This window comes from Panthera tigris, chromosome B3 (assembly GCF_018350195.1).
Source record: "Panthera tigris isolate Pti1 chromosome B3, P.tigris_Pti1_mat1.1, whole genome shotgun sequence".
Classification (NCBI taxonomy): domain Eukaryota; kingdom Metazoa; phylum Chordata; class Mammalia; order Carnivora; family Felidae; genus Panthera; species Panthera tigris.
In genome coordinates this window covers 136,447,862-136,467,931 of record NC_056665.1, presented here as the reverse complement: position 1 = coordinate 136,467,931, position 20,070 = coordinate 136,447,862, and the positions used below count along the sequence as shown (strand labels likewise).

General features: G+C 50.4%; 1 protein-coding gene across 1 annotated transcript; it reads left to right on the top strand.

Annotated features, from left to right (window-relative positions):
• The first annotated feature begins 2,780 nt into the window (after nucleotides 1–2,780).
• Nucleotides 2,781–17,871, top strand: SERPINA11 (serpin family A member 11). Its single transcript, XM_007094928.3, has 5 exons — nucleotides 2,781–2,858; nucleotides 6,404–7,049; nucleotides 12,368–12,641; nucleotides 15,404–15,551; nucleotides 17,408–17,871. Exons 2-5 carry the CDS (start codon nucleotides 6,407–6,409, stop codon nucleotides 17,609–17,611), a joined length of 1,269 nt encoding a protein of 422 aa, XP_007094990.1. The 5' UTR covers nucleotides 2,781–2,858; nucleotides 6,404–6,406; the 3' UTR covers nucleotides 17,612–17,871.
• Nucleotides 17,872–20,070: the final 2,199 nt, after the last annotated feature.

The following is a 20,070-nucleotide window of genomic DNA, read 5'->3' as shown; positions in this document are numbered from 1 at the left end:
GGAAGGAAGGCGAGGATCCCCTAAGAGATGCGGCTCAATCCTCTTTCCCACCAGCACGTGCCGTGTGTGATGGTTAATTTTGTGTCAACTCGGCTGGGCCAGGGCGGCCACATATGTAGTCAAACGTTATTCTGGATGTTGCTGCGAAGGTGTTTTTGGAGGAGATCGGTGTTTAAATTGGTGGACTTTGGGTAAAGCAGAATGTTCTCCATGATGTGGGTGGGTCTTATCCAATCAGTTGAAGGTCCACTGACAGACCTCCCCCAAGCAAGAGGGAATCTCACCAGCAGTCGCACTTGAACTACAACGTCTACTCTTCCTGGTTTCCAGCCTCATGGGCCCACTCTGCAGATTTTGAACTTGTCATCGTCCATAATCAGTTCCCTAATATTTCTCTCACTGTCCCGCCCTCTTGCTCTCTGCTTGCTGTGGGCCAGGGACAGCGGAGACCCTGCCCGCATAAAATCGCCTTTGCTTCCCACCACAGCTGCAGGAGGGGGGCTCTGGCGTGCCAGTGTCTGGAATGGAATCCAAAATGCAAGGCTCCCAGGATTAGTTCTCCTTCCCCTAGCGTGCGATAAGGTACTGCAAAGGGCCGAGTAACTTATGTGCAAGCCAAGCGTGAATTGGATTCCTATTAGGTGAGAAAACAAAACAAAACAAAAAACTCTAGCCCTATATATCAATTGTCTTATTTATTTGTACTGCAAATGTGTCCTTACAAAACGTCTAGTGGGTTCTCAGCACTGTTCTAGACCCAGGGGGAGGGTCTCAAATGTCGGTGGGTGTAGCAAACCCCATCAGTGCTTGGTCCAAATGTCCTTGACCTTCATCTCAACAGCGCGCACTGACCGAGTCCTACCTTGGGCACCTACAGCTTTCCTCCCAGGGCTTTCTTGTGCGACACACACAGGACAGGCCAGAGGTGCCTCCAGTCCCCCTCCCCCTGCCCCCCGCCAAGAAGCAGATTCGGTCTCCTGGGGGGCCTTTGTGTTTTAAAGTGCCTGTTGTGGGAATGCGAGCTGGTGCAGCCGCTCTGGAAAACAGTATGGAGGGTCCTCAAAAACTAAAAACAGAACTACCCCACGACCCAGCAATTGCACTACGAGGCATTTATCCACGGGATACAGGTGTGCTGTTTTGAAGGGACACATGCACCCCCAAGTTTATAGCAACACTATCAACAATAGTCCAAAGTATGGAAAGAGCCCACATGTCCCTCGATGGATGAATGGATAAAGAAAATGTGGTATCTATATACAATGGAGTATTACTCGGCAATCAGAAAGAATGAAGTCTTGCCATTTGCAACTATGTGGATGGAACTGGAGGGTATTAGGCTAAGTGAAATTAGTCAGTCAGAGAAAGACAAATATCATGTAACTTCACTCATATGAGGACTTTGAGAGACAAAACCGATGAACATGAGGGAAGGGAAACAAAAATAATATAAAAACAGGGAGGGGGACAAAGCAGAAGAGACTCTTAAATATGGAGAACAAACAGGGTGGCTGGAGGGGTTGTGGGAAGGGGGATGGGCTCAATGGGGAAGGGGCACTAAGGAATCTACTCCTGAAATCATTGTTGCACTAGATGCTAACTAATGTGGATGTAAATTTTAAAAAATTAAATTAAAAAAAAAAAAAGAGTGCCTGTTGATTGGGGCCACTGTGCCAACCCGGACGTGCTTTTGTTTTGCTTTATGCATATGATAATATAATTCTACTCTAACCTTTTATTGTGGGCGGGGGTTTGTATAAATAAGATACTCGCTCTTTGTGAGAAATTAGATGAATGCAAAATTTACAAAGAAGAACATAAAAGTCACCCCAAGGTGACTTGCCATCAGCAAAATTTCACTCACACGAAATACTCATTTAGTTCCAGGCTTCATTCTAGATCTTGGGTGATTCATGGTGAACAAGACTCAGTGGTACCTTTTATGGGGATTCAAAATAGCAGGAGAGAAGATTTTGCTCCGTTTTCCAATTTCCGTCTATCTTTTTCTTTTTCTACATATGGACAATATTTATTTAAAGCATCAGTAAAAGGATGCCTGGGTGGCTCAGTCAGTTAGGTGTCCAACTCTTGATTTTAGCTCAGGTCACGATCTCACGGTTCATGACATTGAACCCCGTGTCTGGCTCTGTGTTGGCCAAGAAGCCTGCTTGGGATTCTCTCTCTCCCTCTCCCTCCGCCCCTCCCCTGTGCCTACCCTCTTTCTAAAAAATAAATTTTTAAGTGTCAGTAAAGGATTAGAATGGTAAGAATCAATAAGATATTGGAGCCTCACCACCCACTTCACGAGCAAGTAATTTAACCTCACGGAACCTCAGTGTCCCCATCTGTTAGGTAGGGATGATTGTGCCTCTCTCCCATTCTTTTTCTGTCCAGTTTTATTGAGAAATAACCCATGTACGTCGCTGTGTGTGTTCAAGGGGTGCGGCATGATGGTCGGGTTTACGCATGTGGTGAAATGATGACCCCAATAGGAGGCGTTAGCGTCTCGCATTCTTATCGTGAGGGTGATCTGGAAAGCTGTCCGGAACCCACAAAACTCCCGTGATGGTTCAGCAGCAACCGCATCGCGACCCCTGCCGTCATCACCGGTATCGGGATATCCTCAAGGGGAGTTGGGTCCGGAATCATGACTCACTGTTTGTAGGGCAGGCAGGCAGGACAGAGCCTTCAAAAAAAAAAAGGTCCCTTCCTGTTCGCCACGCACAGTCTTTGCACTGTTCCAGGAATGGACCTGGCAAATATTGACCAGGACGCTGTGACCCTCCGACACCATTTCCTGTGGGTAGGAAGCCACGCGGTGCTGAAGACCCGGGGCCCCCAGCCCAGGGAGCTTTGCTGTGAGTACCTGGCTTATGCGGGGGCGGCTCTGCCCCTCTCTCTCCCTCCCTGTCCCTCTCTGTCCCTCCTCCTCCCCCTCCTCTGGCTTTGGCAGCAGGGAGAGGAGAAATGAGGCCCCTAAAGGAAAAATACGATGATGTACTGCTTCTGAGCTTTGAGTCGGAACTCCAGGTTTCAAGTGACCTTTTATGGAAAGCTTGGTCATCAGAAATTTTGAGAGAGGAACTCCCAGTATTCCTGGGAGAGACAAGAAAGCAGAGTAACACAGCCCAAAGCAAGACGACAACGTTGCTGCAGCAAATTTACTAGAGACTCGGTTGTAGCAAAAGGCTTGAGCTTCAGAGCCCTTGTCTGGAATCCAAACCACCCTCCAGGCACTTAACAGGTGCCTATCTTGAGCCTGCGTCCAGTGTCCCCATAGGCACAAGAAGGCACCAATTCCTGTGTCTTAAGGCTCTCGTACGGATTCAACCTAGTGACACGTGCGAAGTACCTTTCGCGCGCTGGCACTTGGGCCGGCCACTCTTCGCTGCCTGTGACTGTTCTGGCATTTCGAGAGCTTTCTCTCTCCCACCCAACTCCAATAGCACGCCCTTCTCCAGTCTCTGAGACGATCCAAAAAAATAGCGGATTCCCCCTGCATTTGAGAATACACCTGGCTGGGAGGAGGCTGTGATACACCAGATAAAATATCCCCACACAAAATAAACAATAAGTGGGAATATTATCATTAATTACTGGAGTTCTTAGCCTTCCCCTGGGATCTTCCCGGAAGAGAAATAAAGAAATAGATTAGGTATAATTACACCCAGCTTCTGTAGAAAGCAGTGACAATTCAATTGCACGCTTCCTACGTGTCGGGTGTTTCACACACCGTATGCCTTGTAATCCCTAAGTGACTCCGCCCCCAGAAGGTGGGCATTGTCCTTTGCATTTTGCAAATGCGGACACTGCCGGTCAGAGAGTTTTCCTTCCCACAGTGGGATCCACAGATCCCACAGTGAGATACTGCAGAGCCTTAATTCAAACCCAAGCCCTCTGACTTTTCGTCCTCTTTGGGAAATAGAACCTTCTGCAAGTCTGGCGATCCTTGGGGTGCAGAAGGGTAGAAAACGGTGAGTTCAGCGGGATAAAAAGAACCGACCAGTTTTATTACAGCTGTATTTCTTTTTTTTTTAATGTCTATTTATTTTTGAGAGAGAAGGAGAAAGCGCGCTAGTGGGGGAGGGGCAGAGAGAGGGGGACAGAGGATCAGAAGCGAAGCACAGAACCCAATGTGGGACTCAAACTCACAAGCCGAGAGATCGTGACCTGAGCTGACGTCGGACGCTTGCTGACTGAGCCACCCAGGTGCCCCACGGCAGCTGTATTCCTGATTTTCTCCAGGAGCAAACTGATCTTTAAATTGTTTGACTTCCCAGCGTGAATGGAACCCGACGTTAAGGGAGCCCACCAGAGCTTTGCGGGAGGGAGGGAGGTCACGGCCTTGGGAAATCGCCCGCAGTACTTTGTCCAGCAAAGTTTCAACATCACTGATAATCAGGCTGTACTGGTCCCTCCCAACAACCGGCCTTTGGGGCGTTTAGGGCCCCGAGTGCTATAAACCGTCTAAAAATACGAACTCTCCCACACCACCGTGGCATCTGTAAGGGACCCAGAAAACATTGGTTTGCGCAAACGGTGCCGATTAAGACACAAATGTGGGGCGCCTGGGAGACTCAGTCGGTTGAGCGCCAGACTGCGGCTCAGGTCGCGACCTCACCGTTCGTGGGTTCGAGCCCCGCGTCGGGCTCTGTGCTGACGGCTCGGAGCCTGGAGCCTCCTTCAGATTCTGTGTTTCCCTCTCTCTCTGCCCCTCCCCCCCTCAAAAATAAATTTAAAACATTTTTTTTAAAAAGACGCAAATGTTATCAAGACAGAGGAGCACCAAGAATCGTGTGGTCAGCGGAAGGGTCAGTTCTGAAGGGAGCAGGGGGACGACACTGTCCTTACTGAGGATATCGAGGTCCGGGGGGGAGAAGGGGAGGGCTCCAAGTGGCCATGTGACAGCATGTGCTCTGTGAAGATGTGCGGTGTGTGCATGGAGACCCTGAAAGGGCACTAGATGAGGGTCAGAATGAGCAGAGATCAGCCACGTCTATGCTGCAGCGTCACCTCGAGCTGGAGCTCCGTTCCATCCCCTGAGGAAGGAGTCTCCTGCCCCTGCACCACTTTGACATCCTGAAAGTAGCTCGAAGCCTTCTCTGGCACATTCTATAACCTGAAGTATAAGAGAGACAGTATTCATTTCCTAGGGCTGCTGCTACAAAGCACCACACCCCGGGGGGTCTCAATGACAGACAGGTATGGCCCCACCGTCATGGCGGCCGGAAGTCCAAGATCAAGGTGTCGCAGTAGACCACTTCCTTCCGAGGCTGGGAGGGAGAACCCGCTCCAGGCTCCTCCCCGAGCTGCTGGGGGTTTGCTGGCCACCTCTGGCATCCTCGGCTGTAGGAGCATCACCCCGATCTCAGCCTTTGTCTCCACAGGGCCGTCTCCCTGTGTGCGAGTCTGTGCCCGAGTGTCCCCTTTGTAGAAGGACACCAATCATATTAGATCAGGGCCCATCTAATGACTTCGTCGTAACTAATTATACCTCAACTACCCCATTGCCAAACAAGATCGCATTCTGAGACACTGGGGAGTAGAGCTTCGAGCTATGAATTTGGGGGGTGCACAATTCAACCCAGGTCAACAGGCATCTTCCCTAACCCTCTGCATCAATTAAGATACAGCCGCTGCATGTGACCAGGGCTGCATGCGACAGCTGCTGCTTCAGACAGCAAGTCTGATGGAGACAGAGTCGGTCTGTGCTCCCGGGCTCCGTCCATCATGTGGCTTTGCCACCCCTCGTGGGTGGCCCGCATCCACCGGGCCCCCGTGACTCACCACCACATCAGCACCCCAGCTAATGAAAACCCCAAACACTAGAGAACACTCCCCTTTCCTTGGGGACCTGACCCAAGAGCGGCTCCCATCATCCTCTCCCTTCCAACGGGCAAGGGTGGAAGTTGATGTGGCCTCACCTCTGTGCTAGCAAGACCCAGCGTCCCTCACTGTCACAGTGTCCTGAACGTCTGCTCCGTAGTCACCCCAATCCTTGAAAGGTGATGAGTGATTCAAAGAAACACTTGAAAGAAGAAAAAGAAAGGAAAAAGGAAGGAAGGAGGAGGGAGAGGGAGGGAGGAGGAGGGAGGCGGAGGGAGGTCAGAGGTGGGGGAAGAGAGGAAGAGAGAATAAACCAGGGAAGTTTCTTTTTATAGCCCAAGTCCTTTTGTCAACAAAACCTTGTAGACATATTAATAGTCAAGCAGATTTAGGGCAGCTCTTCAGACTTAGGGGAGAGCGACAGAGCCCCGCCGGCTCACCTCCCACCTCGTCCTCTGCAGGGCCCCTCATGACACCTGTGCGGGGTACAGCTTGGGCGTGAGGCTCACTGGGCAGGCCACGGGAGCCCTGAGGTTCCGGACGCGGTAGAATGGCGTGTTCACTGTCTTGTTTTCAGAGGATGGGTCCAGCTTGGCTGTGGCTGCTGGGAGCAGCGATCCTGCCCTCTGTCCATTGTCGGCCCTTTCCTGCCCGTGGAGATAAGAGTCCGGGGGCGCCTCCAGCCCCCAGCGATCAGCTGTCCGCGCCAGCCCCCGCCTACCACAAAATCACACCGACCATCACCAACTTCGCCTTGCGCTTGTACAAGCAGCTGGCCGCAGAAGCCTCGGGCAACATCTTCTTCTCCCCGGTGAGCATCTCCACCACCCTGGCCCTGCTCTCTCTGGGGGCCCAGGCTGACACCCCGACTCAGATCCTGGAGGGCCTTGGCTTCAACCTCACGGAGATCTCGGAAGCGGACATCCACCGGGGTTTCCAGAGCCTCATCCGCACCCTTGACCTGCCCAGCCCCAAACTTGAACTGAAAGTAGGCAACTCCTTGTTTCTGGACAAGCAGCTAAAGCCTCGGCAGCACTTTTTGGACACCGTCCGGGAGCTGTACGGAGCGTTTGCTTTTTCTGCCAACTTCACAGATCCCGCCACGACCAGGAGGCAGATTAACGAGTACGTGAGAAAGCAGACGTACGGGCAGGTGGCCGACTGCCTCCAGGAGTTCACGCGAGACACGCTCATGGTTGTCCTGAATTACATCTTCTTCAAAGGTGAGGGCTGGCTTGGGCCGAATCCCTTCTGCCTCCTTGCCCCTGAAAGGCACCTGTCTTGAAGGCTTGCAACGGCTCCATATATTTAAAGCGTCTTAGAGGGCTACTTCTTGACTTACCGACATTCGTTCGCTCTTGCCTTTTCCTTCTGTTCAGTTTTTACTTATTTTTTGTTATACACCCTATCCTGCTCTCCTAGGAATGACTCCTCTTTTAGAAAAATTTTATTTTTTGTATGACTGTCTATCTTGAGCATAGACAATTTTTTTTAATATTTATTTTTGAGAGAGAGCGAGAGATAGAGTGCGAGGTGGGGGAGCAGAGAGAGAGGGAGACACAGAATGCGAAGCAGGCTCCGGGCTCTGAGCTGTCAGCACAGAGTCCGGTGCGAGGCTCGGTCCCATGAACCGCGAGATCCTGACCCGAGCGGAAGTCAGACGTTCAACCGACTGAGCCACCCAGGCGCTCCCGAGCATAGAAAAGTATATAGCATTTTAAAACCACCATATACTCCCCCCGCCAAGAATGAATGTTTACATTTTACCATTGGCTTCAGATTTTTATTTTATTTTTTTAAAAAATGCAATGTTGCAGGTAGAGTTCACCTGCACCCTTTTTGCACCCTTTTTTTTTTTTTTTGCACCCTTCCCTGGTCCCGTTTCCTCCCAGAGGCAACCACTGTCCCATGCGTTCTAAATTTTACCAGAATTGTATCATCCTGTACATATTACCTCGGGCTTATGTTTTAGTGCCCTCACCACATCTTAATTTGTGTGAACAGCTTATTAGCCTATTGTGACTGCCATGTGAACACTCGCTCCCTGTAGGGCTCATTTCTTTTACTCGGGTTATTTCCTGACTTAGTAGCATGTATCTCGATTGTGATGCTAGGAAGGTGAGCTACTCCATTGTTTTAAACTCAGGTCCATTCAGCTGTTGTTTGTTTCTACCTGATGTTTGTGTCTCTTCCGGGATCCACATTACCCTGAATCGCCACGCCCTTGGGGGCTCCTCTGGACTGTGACGGTTCCTCAGACTTTCCTTGCTTGTAATGACCTTGCCAGTTTCGGCGAGGTACTCGGTAGCATGTCTGTAAGTTGGGACTTGCTTGTTTTTCTCATGATTAAAACTGGGGTAATGGGACAGGGAGAGGAGGGCCACACAGGTGAAGGGCCATTCTTATCACATCACGCCAAGGACACGTACTCTCGGCGTGACTTACCACTGTTGATGTTGACTTCGACCATCCGGCTAAGGGTCACGCCTGTCATATTTCTCTGTTGTGAAGTTACCCTTTTCCGAATTGCCAGACTGTGCTCTTTGGAGGAAGTCACCGTGCGCATCCCACACTTCGGGAGTGGGAAGTTATGTTCCCTCTCCTTGAGAAAGGAGGACGTACCTCAATTATTTGGAATTCTTCGGTATGGGAGATTTTTCTCTTCTCTCGCATTTATTTGTTCAATCATTTGCTTACATCATTATGGACTCAAGGGTATTCATTTCATATTCTGGGTTGTAATCCACTAATACTTAGTTTTGTTGGTTAAAATTTTCTGGCACTGATCATCAGGAGAACTTTCCAGTTGGTTCCTTGATATGCCCCCATCATTGCTGATTTTTTTTCCTTTCTGGAGCACTTCCTCGCTTTCTGGCAGGACACCTCAAGCTCATCTTTTATAACTCCTGCCCCACCCCGCCCCACCCCTGCCCCAGAAAACGTCTCTGTCTCTCCACGCTGCCATCTAGCTGATTCCTTCCACCCAATTTCCCTTTTACTAATTACCTCAAAAGCCATGCTACTTATTATTTCAAACCCATCCACTGAGTTCTCGATCTCACTGACTGTGTTTTCGCCTTGAGGTCTTAGTTTTTCAAATCTGCCTATCGTTTCGTCCCAGTGGCCCATCTGATGAATTTTAGTCCTTCCGTTTTTTTAACACACTTTTATTTTATTTATTTTTTTTTAATTTTTTTTTTCTAACGTTTATTTATTTTTGAGACAGAGAGAGACAGAGCAGAAACGGGGGAGGGTCAGAGAGAGGGAGACACAGAATCCGAAACAGGCTCCAGGCTCTGAGCTGTCGGCACAGAGCCCGACGCGGGGCTCGAACTCACGGACCGCGAGATCATGACCTGAGCCGAAGTCGGACGCTCAACCGACTGAGCCACCCAGGCGCCCCTTAACACACTTTTAAAAATGTCTTTTGGATTATTCCGTTATCTGGAGATCTTGAACTGTGAATTCTTGGGTTCGTTACCCCAACTCCTTCTCTTTCAGGAGAGGATTGAGATTTTCAGCTTTGAGCTCATCTTCAGTGGAAATTATCTTTTTGTGAGTTTCTTATGGCCTGTTGTGGCAAGGTCTCTGGGAGACAATTTCACATTTGCCTCTGGTATAGTCTTATTGGTTTCCCTGATTCTATTTTAATTTCTAGGTTGGGGAGTCCCTGCCCCGGATGAGTAATAACAACAAAGAACCCAGAGCAGGTGACTCCTCCCATCCACCCCTCAGCCCGGGAATGTGGTGACCTATCCTACCTCATCCCTGGGCTGCTTGACAGAGTTTTCCAATCCAGTCTTCCCGGACGGGGAAGGGATTGCCTTTCGTAGCTTTTGACTATTTGCAGAGAGATCGGTCCCAAGCGTGGTCCTGAATTTTATTTATTTCCCCTGAGAAGGCATGAAGCACCACCCCTGAAGGGCTGTATCTGATTCTGATAACCCCTGAGCCAAATGACTTCCAAATCAGAGACACACATTCCTGCTTTGTATCTGGAAGCTTTGAGTCTTGTTGTTGAACTCAGCTGTTTATTTATTTATTTATTTATTTATTTATTTTTCCATTAGAGCAGACAAAGGAAAAGCTGGGAGAGGGGACTTACTTGAGTTTCTTCTTGGGGGACAGTGCTTGTGGCAGGTGACAGCATGGGGACCCACGCAAGACCGGCACTTGCAGCAGATGACCTTGTCATAGTCCCATTCCTGGGCTGGCTGGCGGTGGGAAGGCCCAGCGATGCCACCTCCCAGGTGACACACCGAGCACAGGGTGACTCTTCCTGGACATCGTAGCCTGAGAGAGGACGGCCATCCTCCAGCTGTTTGCCCGCAAAAATTAGATGCCCCCCTTGTCTTGGAGTTTTGGCTTTGACATTCTCAGGGGTGTCACTGGGTTCGACCGTGATGGTGATGGGGCTGCCCGTCAAGGTCTTCACAAAGCTCTGCCTCTCTGCCTCTGCCACAAGGCCACGGCCCCCAAACCACTCAGCCGCCTAGTCAAAGGGAAAGAGAGGTCAAGTATGTTTAAAATGTTTGCCAAGTGAATGATTTCAAGTCGAACTTAGGTCTCGTTTTGAGGCCTCTAGGAACGGTATTCATTAATTTGTTTTCAAATATGCATCGAAATTAGTCAGAGAAAGACAAATACCGTATGACTTCACTCTTATGTGGAATTTAGGATACAAAACAGATGAACACAAGGAAGAGAAGCGAAAATAATATAAAAACAATATAAAAATAATATAAAAACAAGAGGGGTGCAAAACACAGCAGACTCTCATGTTTAAATACAGAGAACAAACTGAGGGCTGCTGGTGGGGTTGTAGGTGGGGGGATGGGCTCAACGGGCCAGGAGCATTAAGGAAGACACTTGGTGGGGTGAGCACTGGGTGTGACACATAGGGGATGAATCTCAGGAATCTACTCCTGAAATCATCATTGCACTATATGCTAACTTGGATGTAAATTTAAAAATAAATAAATTAATGAATGAATGAATTAAATATACATCAAGTACTTACTACGTTTCAGGGACTTTGTTAGTGTCTTGGGGAACTTTATGAATAAGATAGAGTTTTCCTACCGTTATGTAGCTCATAGTCCCAGGAGAGCTGCAAATAAGTAAAAAGGCCATTGCAACTCAATGGGACAGTAAGTTCTGCTTGAGTCGGCATGGGTGCCATGGAGCTCTTGAAAGATACAGCTTTCCAGACTTGGGGAGTGAGGGAAGGCTTCCTGGAAGAGAAGGCATCTAAGCCCAGACATGAAGAGTGAGTTGGATTTACTCAAGCCAAGAGGCCGTAAGAGAGGTGGGGAAAAGAGGGTTCAGGTTGAAAGCCCAGTGCGTGCAGAGGTCCAAGGAAAAGAAAAAACTATGGCACTTTCAAGGAACTGAAATGAATCTAGTCGGACTAGAACACAGAACACAAGGGCGCAGTGCCTGGGGGACAGTATCAAGAGTTGCGATTAAAGGATAAGCAGGAACTGTGTGGAGAATTCTAGGATTTACCTGCAGGATACCAGAATTACCAAGAAGTTTGAAGCAGTGGCGTGGCATGATCACATCTGTTTTAAAACGATCAGTCTGGCTACAATCTGGAAAATGGTTTGGAGGAGAGGAAGGGTGGGAGAACAGAGACTAGTCAGGAGGTTCTCGAAGGGCTCCAAAGTAAGGAAGGTGGCCGCTTTGGATAAAGTTGCAGCCTCGGAGGTGGAATCGGCAATACTTGGCCACTGATGGGATGTGGGCAAGAGGGACAGGATGAGCCAGCTTCCCATCACCAAGACCAGGGCTCTCAGGAGGCCAAGTCTGGAGGCTGTGGTGCGTGGAGACCGTAAGGAGAAAGAGAGGATACTGCACACGTGGACAAGGCTGTGACCCACAGATGCCACATTTCTTGTGTCTTAATGAGCTTTTTGGCATGATACGTAACATTTTATTAACTGAAATCTTTCTCCTTTTTCAACCTGAGTATTAGGAAGTTCAGAGGTGGTGGGGGGTGGGAGGGGGCTCTTGACCTTCTCTGTAGGAGATTGTTTAGCGTGGCAGTGAAGGGTCAAGTCAGTGTGTGCAAAGAAAATGAGCTGGGGAGCCGGTCAAGCTCCAGTCCCTGTCCTACCACCTAATGGCTCTGCAAATTGGGTATGCTTCTATAAATTCCCAGGGACTCAGCTTCTCGTTGCTGACATGGAGATCCTAATACTTGTTTAATATTAATGTTCATGCAGATGTAAAGAGATAATGCCTTGCCCGTGGAAGGTGGTTAATAGATAGAAGAACCTTTCAGCTTCTTGAAAGTTACATTGCTCTGAAATGGAACGAAATCGTAGACCATTGGAGCTTAAGTTCTGGGGGGCTCACTCTGGCGGCTGAGCCGGCCCTAAATTCTGGCCCCCTGATTCTGTATCCACGCCACTTCTCTGCCTTATATTTATATACACCCCAAGAGGGAATCACCAAACCAGTGCGGCTTAGTACGTGTCTGCCCACAGTTGCTCTCTTGGAGTGTGTTCTCATAGTTTTACGGATTTTGTGTCCTAAGCTAAGTGGAAGCATCCTTTCGATCGCTACCAGACCCAGAAGCAAGAAAGCTTCTTTGTGGACGAGCAGACCTCCCTCCGCATCCCCATGATGCACCAGAAGGAAATGCACAGATTCCTCTATGACCAGGAAATGGCTTGCACCGTCCTGCAGATAGAATACAGTGGAAACGCCCTGGCCCTGCTGATCCTCCCCGACCCAGGGAAAATGGAGCAGGTGGAGGCAGCTCTGGAGCCAGAGACCCTGAGAAAATGGGATCGACGGCTTCTGCCCAGGTAAGTGTCAGAGCAGAAGGACCCCAGCAGACTTGATTCGAGAATCCAGGCCGGCCTTGATCAATGCCAACTGCAAAAGCCCAACCCTTAGGTTTGGCTCATTATTCTGCCCGTCAACTAACCTATGTGGGTTTGGGGCAATTTTCTTGACTTTTGGGTCTCCAATCGCCTCAAATGTAAAATGAGGTCATAATAACTGCCCCCACCGGGTTGCTTGGAAGATTGATCAAGTTAATACATATAAAGTCCTGAGACTGGTCACGATAAGTGCTCAGCAGGCATGCATCATGCGTATCCCTTCCCGAGGGTTTCTCTGGCCAACTGTCCTTCCTCTGGTTTCTCCCTTTTCCCCGAATGATTTACCACCAGAATGTAGCGAAGTGTAGGCAAAAAAAAAATCAGATGAAGGACAATTATGAAGAATACTTATGACTCCCACGGAACAGTGTATATTTCTCAAAAGAGCTCCTACTTTTTTTTAGTTTACTTAAAAATTCGTTTGACCAAAACGTAGAAGAAAGAGACACCACTACCTGTGACACAGTTGCGAGAATCTCCATGAACAGGGTAGGTTTTATTTAGGTGCCCAATCTGCTAGTGCACCTCCTGGGTGGTGTAATGCTGAATGAACAGGAGTGAGGGATTCTGTTTTCCTCTCTCTCTGTCCCTCCCCCACCCTCACTCTCTGTCTCTCAAAATAGACAAACTTAAAAAAGAAAAGGAAAGAGAATATCTGTTCTCTCTCTCAATTCGGTGGGTGGACTGGGCTCGGCCGAGTGGTTCTCACTTGGGGCTTTCCTGCACTAGAGTCAGATGCTGGCTGGGGCTAGAGCATTGAAGCCTCAGGTGTCTCCTGGGCTAGCTGTCTCCTCAGATAAGGGCTGAGCAGGTGTCTCTCTCTCCGTGCAGCATCTCCAGGAGACTAGCTTGGGCTCCTGCACGGCAGCTTGGTGCAGCTGATGTTGTTATATGGCAGCTTAGGTCTCCGGGAAGGGGTGTTCCCAAAGACAGGCAGCGAAAATTCCTCCTCTTTGAAGATCTGGGCTCCAAAGTGTCTCTTCTGTCATATTCTTTCGGCCGGAGCAGTCACGGAGCCCACCCTGGTGTGGGGGGAGGGTGCATATACCAAAACTCCTGATGGCCGACTTGAAGTTCTAATACACCATCACTTGCTAGGTACCAGCCGCCCTTGTGCCCACAGGAGCCTCCCCTCAGCTCCCCAACCGCACTGAGGGGTAGGAAAAGGTGTTTGTGTTTGGGCAGAGATTCAAGTACTAAGTAAGAGAGACAGAGGTCAAGGACCTCTGCCCTTGAGAGGACGAGAAGAGAACAGCCCTGTTGTCTATGAATCCACATAACTGTGGCTGGTTTCTGATTCCAGCCCCATATTCTCAAGCCCCCCTGGGGTGAGCCTGTCCCTTCCCCCCAGCACAGAAGGAAATACCATAGCATCTTCTAGACCAACAGATTTTCCCTCCAGAAGGTCTGTTTTGACCTCTCGCTCTGACTTTCACGAAGCAAGACCAGCTGAAGTTATTTTTCTAAGCCTCAGACGTCCCCTGTTCCTGGTCCTCGCGCCAGAAAGTTATGATACCACAGCAACACTGGGCGGCTTTCCGACACGAATAGTTCAGACTGCCAGGCCTCCCTCCGTTCAGCTGTGAGGAAGGTTCGCTTGCCCAGGGGACTCGGGCTCACTGGCACCTGTTCATTCCTCATTGATGTGGGTCGAACACCTGCTGTGTGTTGGGCTCTCAGCCAGACACGCCTCTGTTAGACTCGACTCAGACCCCTTCATGGCTTGGGCCTGCCCTCAGGGCTCCCTGCGGACAGTTCGCCGAGTGGGCCGAGACAGCCTTGTTTTCTGTTTCCCACGACCTTCCCCAGCTCTTCGCTGTTCAACCCTTGACTTCCAACTGCCTCGTACTTCCACTGGGCATCTGGACACTCCTATTGCCCCAGCAGTTAACTGGCAAGGACGTGATCAGCAGCTTTAGGGTCTGAATTCATCAGAAGCAAAGGTTTCCAAGCCGGTTCTTACCTAGCCCAGCTTGCAGGTGCCCTGCTCTGGCAACAGTCAAGCAATAATCGAGAAGAAGAATCCCAAGAATGGAAGGACAGACTTAGTGTCAAAGGAGACTTGTGACTTTACCACGGGCAGGGTGCTGATCTGATGGCAAAGGCCAGTCGTGGGGCAGAGATTGGCCCACATTCTACACACGCTTTCGGTCGTAAGATCCTCACGATGGCCCGAGGCCCAGACAGGAAGAGCTGACAGTGGCTTATATTAGGGGGTTGCCAGCAGACAGATTCAGGATTCAGTTCTGAAGCGGGGCCAGCAGAACCTGATGATTAATTGGATGCAGAGGCGGGAGAATGTTAGCAGTATTTACCTTGCGTGGCTGTTATTTGCATTCGATCAGTTAAGCCTTGTGAAATCCCTTGCCCGATGTAGAAAGTCCTCCAAAAACGTGCCCGAGATGAGGACACATGGCCATGCTGGGAGTCTTCTCAGATCCAAACACAGGAGGGCTGAGGAGGTCACAAGAGGTCTGGAAAGGTCCGAAGAGGAGGGAGCTGCAGGGGGGTGGGGGGTGGGGGGGTGGAATGTTCTCACACAGCAGGGAGTATTATGGTAGGACTGGCTCCCCCTCACCCTGGGAAACGCTTCTCCCTCCCAAAGCTGGGGACGGCCTACAGACCGGGCGGGAGCAGCACAGTTAATGAGACCACACCTCCTCTCTGTCTGATTCTCCCTCCAGCCTGTTGGATTTACACCTGCCAAGGTTTTCCATTTCTGGAACATACCACCTTGAAGAAATACTTCCCCACATTGGTCTCACCAACATCTTCAACCTAGAAGCTGACTTATCAGGAATCACTGAGCAGCTCAACAAAACCATCTCCCGGGTAAGGTGGTAAATATGGATGGAGGGGACAGTCTTTTCTCCTTTGAAGTGTGCGTTTGAAAGTCAAGTTTCCCTTTTCTTTTCCTATTCTGGGTCTTGATCGCCATCTACAAGGCTTATTTTCAGGGGCAGCGCTCTTTCCACCTCTCCTCTCTATCCTTCGGAGCAGGGACACCGAGTCCTGAAGAGACACGCGCTAGGGGTCATCCACAGTGCCAGAATTTTCCCAGGTGTGGGAAAAGCTTTGCCTTCATTCCCCATACTTCCCCAAGGGCAGGCATTGAAACTCCATCTGTCTTTGTTATAGTTAGAGAGAGTAGTGGGGCATGAATACAAAAATGTATCCATCAGCCTTGCTGCAGAGACCCGTAAGCCCCAAATCTCAGTGCATTATGGTGACAGTGGCCTATTTCCTGTCTACGGTACATGTCAGAGGTATGTTACTACCACAGGCCTGTAGACTTACTTCACACTGCGTCTCCCTTCCAGGATGCAGGAGAAAGGAGAAGTCCCTGTATGGGACATGCCATTCCCACGGTGATGGGAAAAAAGCAAGAGAAACTGTGTGATCGCTCTCCGCGTTTCTCTTCACTGTGGCCTGTGTCAAGGCCCCTCACGTGCTGCTGGCCAAAGCAAGTCCCGTAGTCAAGATGGCCATCAGTGGGGTGGGTCTGTGTTCTCTTCCAGAAGGAGGCCATTGGTAGTCACAAGGCGTGGGTGGGGATCCATGACTCTCTAATAGGAAGACAGAGTTAACCACTGGGGATAACCATGCAATTTTCCTTCCCTGCTCTATCTTTTATGGTTTAGGAGAGAGTCATTAATTGTCGCTTGAGTCTTTGCTATAATTTTTTTTTTGAGAGAGAGAGAGAGAGAAAAGACGGAAGTGAGTGAGGGGCAGAGAAAGAGAGAATCCCAGGAAGGGCAGAGGGAGCGAGAGAGAAGCAGGGCTTACCCAAAGCTGGGCTTGTACTCACCTGATGTGGGACTCGAACTCACGAACCGTGAGATTATGACCCGAGCTGAAGTCAGAGGCTTAACGACACCCAGGCACCCTTTGCCACAAACTTCATAAGGAAAGCATTCTGTCTTTTGCTTGGGAAAGATCAGCTGAGATCAGGAACGTAAAACAAGGCAATAGGGAGTGTGTGCACGGGAGTGTGTGTGTGCACGGGAGTGTGTACGTGCATGTGTGTGAACAAGAAGGAAAAGAAATAACTTGGCTTTTTAAAGAACTTATTTTTCAGTGTATCCCTTCATAGAACTTTTTAGAAGTGAAAGGGATTGTCAAGGCCAAAATTTTTCAACTTTTTTTTAAAGCCTCAGAATCCTTTCTTCCGAAGAAACTGTGTGACAATGAGGGTTAAAAAAAAAAAAAAAAAGGAATCTTCTCACAGAGGAGGATAGAAGGTTTGGCACATCAGACAACCCGGTTCCCGGAGCTCATGTTAAAAACCACTGATTTAGGCTGAGCAAGTCGTTATAGAGAAGAGGCGACCGAGGCTTAGGGAATGTGCGTGCAGCTCGGAGCGGAAAATGGCCCTCAGCCCGTGTCGCCTGTGCCCAGATGCTTCTGTCATGCTCCCAGAACTTGCCGTTGGGAGTTTGCGGCCAGGTTCATGCTCGGCCCGGCTCAAGCCCATCTGTCTTCTGCCAGAGAGCAAACAGCACCTTCAAGGCCAGCCCCCGGGATGTGGAAGAGGGAAGAAGCAAGAAAAACGAAGGCTGCAGTTGCCTCCTTGGAAGGCGCCCGAGGGGGTGACTCTACCTCCATCTCCCTAGAACCACACCAGGTGGGATCTGTCCCCTGAAAGCGCCCGGGGCTGATGCTGTCCCTGTCCCCTTCTCCCCCTCCAGGTGTCACACGAGGCGGCAGTGGACATGAACGTGTGGGGAACCAGGGCAGCGGCTGCCTCGGGCCTGCTCTCTCAGCCTCAGGCTCTGAACACAACTTGGGCCCCACAGGCACGTTTCAACAGGCCTTTCCTGGTGCTCTTTTGGGAGGTGACCACTCAGAGTTTGCTCTTCCTGGGGAAAGTCGTCACCCCGGCTGCAGGGTGACCGTAGTGGGAGGCCGGGTGGCGGTTTGTCTGCCCCGGAACAATCAGGAAGGCCGGCAGATGGGCAGCCTGCACCGTGGGCTGCCATGAGGAGCAGTTACTCAGTGTGCAAAGATCCCAATAAAGTCGACCTTGGGTTTTGTGAACATTGAGGTGCAATGTTTACAAGGGAAGGTCAGCGTGCAGAGCAGCCTTGAGCCGTATGTCTTATGATCTCGTGGAACCCAGGATAGACCGTGATTGGATGGTCAAAAATGAAAACGGCTCAAGCCGTGCCCATCCCCCCACCATGGGAGATGCCCACCACCCCTTCCATCACAGCGGGTCTTTCCTGAGGGTCCCAGGAAAAGGCACAAAGGACATCAGGAGGAATGAAGAGCTTTCTCCCTTCACGGTGGCTGACCTCGGCTCTACAGCCAAGTGAGGCCGTCCTGAAATGTCAGGGCCCCGGTGTCAGGGACGAGATCACTTTCAGAGGAGACTGGGGCCAGGGCAGGGGCTCCAAATCACGCTCTGTGAAAAGAAGGGGGACGGGGTGGGGATGGCCAGTGCAATAATGGGCCAATGCAGCATGGGAGGTCAAATGCCCAAGGGCAAGATGAAAGAAAGTGCGAGGGTCAACATGGCCGGGTGGGCACAAACGTGGTCTGTGGGATGCACTGGGGAGCCATAACCAGTTGCAATGCAGCCTCTTTAGTGGTTGGGGGCTCCCTCCACTGCCACAAGTGCCCCTCCAGTCTCAGGGAGGCATCTGTCTGAATCTACTGGGGGAACCCAAAGGATGTCAACCTAGCTGCACGTATGTGCCACGCATGTGACAATACTCATCCCCATAGTGAAGTTGGTACCAAGACCTAGAGGGTAGCTGCAGGTGGGTCACATCTAGGAAGGAGTCATCGCAACAAGTGTCACTGGAAGAAATACTCCTATCCACACCCTAAGAAGGTCAGACTTGAGTTGGATCCTGAAAACCAGGTAAACCACAAATAAAAGGTAAGAAGGTAAGACAGTCTGGGGGAGGGTGGAGACCCTCTATGGGTAAAGGAGAAAGGAAGGGAAGGGTATGCTCTGAAAAAAAAGAGAGAGAGAGAGACCCAGTTTTGCAGTAATAGAAAGTTCACGTAGGGTGACAGTGGAAGGTAATGCCGGAGAGGTATTTGGCGTCCAAGGTTGGAGGCTTTAGATGCCAGATAAGAAGCGTGGACTTCGTCCTGCAGACGGTGGGGAATAGCTGTGGGCCAGCGAGCAGATGCGGATGCGGACAAAGTGTAACTGAGAAAATCATCTGAGAGCTGAGTCTAGATAAGACCCAGGGTGGCGAGGCCAGGGTGGGGGCCGGCAGGGAAGATGCCACACCGGGGTCCACCCGACCACACGCCCTGTCCTGGCCCATATCCCTCCTCTGACAGACCACCGGCACACTAGTCCCCTGTCCCAGCCAGACCCCTGTGGCCCTCGGCACCTCCCCACCCTACACTCCCTGCCTATTGGTCCTGTGGACACGACTTCTCTTATTAGAAAGGAAGGAATCCCAGAGAGCCCACCCCATGCCCTGGGCAATCTAACACACGCCATATCTTTCTGTTGCTTTGAACTAGACATTGAGTACTAGCTACCTTCAAACGCTTGAAGATCTGCCAAAACTCTCTCCAACTGTGGAATTGGCTCCTGCGGAAGTAAGTGACTAATTTTCCTGGGGGCACGCAAGTCAGAGATGTTAAAGGAAGAGCTTCCGGAATCGAACGTTTTATATTAGGTCAGACATTCTGGAAGATTCTGAGCGAAGTCGAGAACCTGATGAACGTGGGTCTCATGCCACGGGGCTCACAGACTCCCAGGGGAGATAGACTCTGGACAAGTACTTCTATTAAAGCATGTGGGCAACTATTTCTTGGCTACACACAGGGCTGTTGGGACACACGTACTCCCTGCTCCCTCAGAGCCCTACTGAACGCCTGCTGTGTGCCAGGCACCTGTAGTTAGGCCCGGGAACAGAGCAGTGAACAGAGCAAACAGTAAGCCCAGCCCATAGGACTTACTTTCTAGGACAAATGTTTGCCCCAATGCCTCATGCTGAATGTGTGACAGGGGCACTGTCCTGCCCTGGCTGTCCACTTAAGCAAGAAAACCTTCCCCCCGAGTTAGAAGAAGGGGTGACCAAAGCCTGCTTGAAGGGCTCTGCCCTGGACCCCCTTACTCCTGGACTCACACAACGTTGTTAGAAAGTAGGTGTGGTAGCCCAGCCTTCTCCTGTGTGGACGGAAAGCCAAAGACGAGAGCACATCCTTCGACTGACATTTTAACCCACGGGGTCTGCGCACATGGGCGAAGTTCCCGATCCAGGTCCCGAACTCAGCTTGTGGGCCACCAGCTTGAAATATTACAAAACGTTCAGGCTCCTAAATGTCCAAATAACAGCAGGATACCCTGGGCTGAGAAGTCCACCCACTTCAGTACCAA